Below are 4601 nucleotides of genomic sequence, written 5' to 3'. Positions count from 1 at the left end.
GTCATTAATTTGAACACGTTTTGTTGATTTTTTTGTTGTTCTTTCATAAAGTTACGAACGTTTTAAGCCAGTCAGAGGAGGACGTGCTGGTCTCAGCTTCCTGGCGGCGTTCAGTTTGTCACCTGATGCCGAGATCTACTCAAAACCTTCTGCGATCGACATATTCCCCCCCTGCTCTAGCAAAGCACGAACAGTTCAGAAACAATATTAAATGGGAAAAAAGTTATTTATTATTAGATTAAGTCGTGTTTTAGATTGTTCTTGAAAAACTAATCAGTCACGGCTGATTAGTGAACCCACTGATTCTTTACAGCAAACAGCCGCTCCTCTCTCTTGCAGGTACTGCGTACCCCCACTAAATCTTTTAGGGGTACGCAGTACCCTGCCGTACCCCCTTACTTTCACCCCTGCCGGTACCCCATACTCCCGGAGAACCCCCCACAAACCCCCCTAGGAACACGGTCGAATGCCTTCTCCAAGTCCACAAAACACATGTAGACTGGTTGGGCGTACTCCCATGCACCCTCCAGGACCCTGCTGAGGGTGTAGAGCTGGTCCAGTGTTCCACGACCAGGAYGAAAACCACACTGCTCTTCCTGAATCCGAGGTTCGACTATCCGACGGACCCTCCTCTCCAGGACCCCTGAATAGACCTTACCAGGGAGGCTTAAGAGTGTGACCCCCCTGTAATTGSAGCACACCCTCCGGTCCCCCTTTTTAAACAGGGGGACCACCACMCMRGTSKGCCAATCCAGGGGAACTGCCCCCGATGTCCATGCGATATTGCAGTCGCGTGAGCCAACACAACCCTACAACATCCAGAGCCTTAAGGAACTCCAGGCGGATCTCATCCATCCCCCGGGGCCCTGCCACCGAGCAGCTTTTTGACCACCTCGGCGACCTCGTCCCCAGAGATCAGAGAGCCCAACCCAGAGTCCTCAGGCTCAGCTTCCTCAACAGAAGGCATGTTGGTGGGATTGAGGAGGTCTTCGAAGTATTCCGCCCACCGGCCCACAACGTCCCGAGTTGAGGTCAGCAGCACCATAAACAGTGTTGGTGCTGCACTACTTCCCCCTCCTGAGACGCCGGATGGTGGACCAGAATCGCCTCGAAGCCGTACGGAAGTCTGTCTCCATGGCCTCTCCAAACTCCTCCCATGCCCAAGTTTTTGCCTCAGTGACCACCCGAGCCGCATGCCGCTTTGCCTGCCGGTACCTATCAGCTGCTTCTGGAGTCCCACAGGTCAAAAAGGCCCGTTGGGACTCCTTCTTCAGCTTGACAGCATCCCTCACCGAAGGTGTCCCCCAACGGGTTCGAGGGTTGCCGCTGTGACAGGCACCAACAACCTTGCGGCCGCAGCTCCGATAAGCCGCCTCGGCATTGGAGGTATGGAACATGGTCCACTCAGACTCGATGCCCCCCACCTCCCCTGGACCGTGTTCGAAGTTCTGCCGGAGATGGGAGTTAAAGCTCCGTCTCACAGGGGACTCCGCCAGACGTTCCCAGCAGACCCTCACTACACATTTGGGTCTGCCAGGTCTGACCAGCTTCCTCCCCTAGCACCGGAGCCAACTCACCACCAGGTAGTGGTCAGTGGACAGCTCCGCACCTCTCTTCACCCGAGTGTCCAAAACATACAGCCGCAGATCCGATGACAAAATCGATCATCGAACTGCGGCCTAGGGTGTCCTGGTGCCTAGTGCACATATGGACACCCTTATGCTTGAACATGGTGTTCGTGATGGACAATCCGTGACGAGCACAGAAGTCCAATAACAGAACACCACTCGAGTTCAGATCGGGGAGGCAGTTCCTCCCAACCACGCCCCTCCAGGTCTCACTGTCATTGGCCACGTGAGCGTTGAAGTCCCCCAGTAGAACAAGGGAGTCCCCAGGAGGGGCACTCTCCAGTACCCCCTCTAAGGACTCCAAGAACGGTGGGTAATCAGAACTGCTGTTCGGCTCGTAAGCACAGACAACAGTCAGAATCCGTCCCTCCACCCGTAGGTGGAGGGAGGCTACCCTCGTTCACTGGGGTAAACCCCAACGTACAGGCGCCAAGATGGGGGGCAACAAGTATGCCCACTCCTGCCTGGCGCCTCTCACAGTGGGCAACTCCAGAGTGGAAGTACGTCCAGCCCCTCTCAAGGAGACTGGTTCCAGAACCAGAGCCATGCGTCGAGGTGAGGCCGACTATTTCTAGCTGGAACCTCTCAGCCTCGCACACTAGCTACAGTTCCTTCCCACATCCCAAGAGCCAGCTTCTGCAGCCGAGGATCAGACCGCCAGGGTCCCCTCCCTCAGCTGCCGCCCGTTACACACTGCACCCGACCCCTTTGGAAGCCCATTGGAAGGGGGAGCCACGTCTCCTCTTCAGGCTGAGCCCGGCCGGGCTCCGTGGGTAAAAGCCCGGCCACCAGGTGCTCACCATCGTGCCCCACCTCCAGGCCTGGCTCCAGAGTGGGGCCCCGGTGACCCGCGTCCGGGCGAGGGAACGCCACATCCAAAGTTATTACTCATCTTAAGGGGTCTTTGGGCTGCGCTTTGTCTGGTTCCTCACCTAGGACCTGTCTGCCTTGGGTGACCCTACCAGGGGCATGAAGCCCCAGACAGCATAGCTCCTAAAATCATTGGGACACTCAAACCCCTCCACCACGATAAGGTGGCAGCCCAAGGAGGGGGTGACAATCTCAAATTTTTTCTAAATAAATACATCTTACTTATGTTGTTTTCCCTTCATGATGTATTTTTGACTGATGCAACTCATACTCTTCAGTGACTTATGCTCTTTTTCCACTGGCTCTAATGGACCCAGCTCCACTTTACTCGGTCTGCTTTGCAAGCATTTCCACTCGCCTTTTTTTTAGCGTTGTATCTGCTTTTTCGGTCCCTGCTATGGAGTAGGGTCTGCCAGGGTCCTACATACGTAGGCAGTGATGTTTAAACTTGCTTTAGTGACTGAGGTGTTCCATAGTCTCAATTTAAGAAAGACTTGAGTCTTGGCCATTGCAGAAGAATCCAACTAAAGTACTTACGTTTGAGACTGACAATTTGGGTTTTGCTGTGAAACTTGGTTTAGTGATCCCAAACACATATGTGTATGTAATGGACAAAGCTGGCTGACATTAGACTTATTAAAACACCTTTCAAAAATTCCAAGCTTAATCCTGTTAATAATTTGTGAACTAGGCTTAAAAGTCAAGAAGTCAAATGATTGAAACAAACTATGCTTATATTCCAAACATTTGTCAGATGTCCATAGCTGTCTCAAACGGCAGTCCTTTTTATTTGCGTCCTTTGTCCTACGCACATGAGGTAAATGTCAAAACTGCTAATGAGCCAATATTGGAGTCAGGTGTGCTAAAGCACAGAGACATAGAAAACACCGAGGACAGGAGTTTGAGACCCTTGATCTAGAATTATGACAGAATCTTATTGATGAGTACAAATAGAGAGAGGTCAAGCTTCACTTGCCATGAAAGTTCAAAGTAATTATGACCTTCTTTCCCATAAACACTACATGTAAACTCTGACTGGAACTGTTTCTACTTAGGTGCATGGACCAGCCAGTCAACATGTCAGTAACAGCACGATGACAGTCAGCACTGCCAGTTCCCCACACCTCAGCAGGGGGCAAGTTGTAGAAGAACATCGGGATGAATACAGAAAAGAAGCACTCAGGAAGGGGAAATGTCTCTCCATAGGCATCCAGGTACAGGATTTGTAGCTAATTTACTTTACACATAACAGAAAAATCAAAGTGCATTAGATGAAGGTATGCTGAAGTATGGAAGAATTGTGTAGTTTAGAGTTCTTTGTGTTCTGCAGGTTGATGGACCAGAAGACATTCCAGATCCGGAAGACCCCTCCAAGTTCACGTCTGTGGGGGTACAAGTGGAGGATGATCGAGGGTGAGGGTGATCATTGCAGTGAAACATTTTTTTAATATTTTTTTATTTCGATTCTATTCTTTCATAGAATAGAATATACTTTATTGATCCCCAAGGTGAAATTGCTTATTAGTTGACAAGCTACTTCATCTAAGGTGTTAAATATTAATAGTACAAATATAAGCGTAAGAGAGAAACTTTTAAAAATATATATACACCTTAGAGTGATGTAAGGAATTCAATATGACGGAATATAGATAAATAAATAAATAAATAAATAAATAAATAAATAATCATGCACATGCAAATATGTTGATCTATAAAAAATCTACATGAGTACAAAGAAAATTAGGTTTAAGTTACTCAGATGTGGGCATTGTAAAGTCTGAAGGGGCTCCTGTATCCAACCAGCACATCATGAAGAGGATGAGACTCGTTGTCCAAGATGGCCTGAATGTTGGACAGGATCTTTCTTTCTGACACCACTGTCAGAGAGTCCAGCTCCACTCCAACGACGTTACTGGCCTTCCGGATCAGTTTGTTCAGTCTGATAGTATCCTCCAGCATACAGGATGGCACTAGCAACCACAGAGTCATAAAACATCCTGAGCAAGGTCCGGCAAATGTTTAAGGACCTCAGACGCCTTAGAAAGTAGAGGTGATTTTGGCCCTCCCTGTACACAGAATCAGTGTTCTTGACCCAGTCCAGTT

General features: G+C 49.3%; 1 protein-coding gene across 6 annotated transcripts in view; it reads left to right on the top strand.

Moving 5' to 3' along the window:
- The window catches only part of LOC103479228 (disks large-associated protein 1-like), a 118020-nt gene that overhangs the window by 88425 nt on the left and 24994 nt on the right, over nt 1-4601 (top strand). For all 6 annotated transcript variants that reach the window (XR_001777506.1, XM_017310106.1, XM_017310104.1 and 3 more), the window contains 2 exons: nt 3554-3712; nt 3829-3911. Coding sequence is in view for 5 of the 6 variants with exons in the window: in XM_017310106.1 (XP_017165595.1) it covers nt 3554-3712; nt 3829-3911 (242 nt within the window). In the remaining variant the exon portion in view is untranslated. The remainder of the gene's footprint in view (nt 1-3553; nt 3713-3828; nt 3912-4601) is intronic.

Source organism: Poecilia reticulata, linkage group LG17 (assembly GCF_000633615.1).
Source record: "Poecilia reticulata strain Guanapo linkage group LG17, Guppy_female_1.0+MT, whole genome shotgun sequence".
NCBI lineage: Eukaryota > Metazoa > Chordata > Actinopteri > Cyprinodontiformes > Poeciliidae > Poecilia > Poecilia reticulata.
This window is presented reverse-complemented; position numbering and strand designations above follow the sequence as displayed.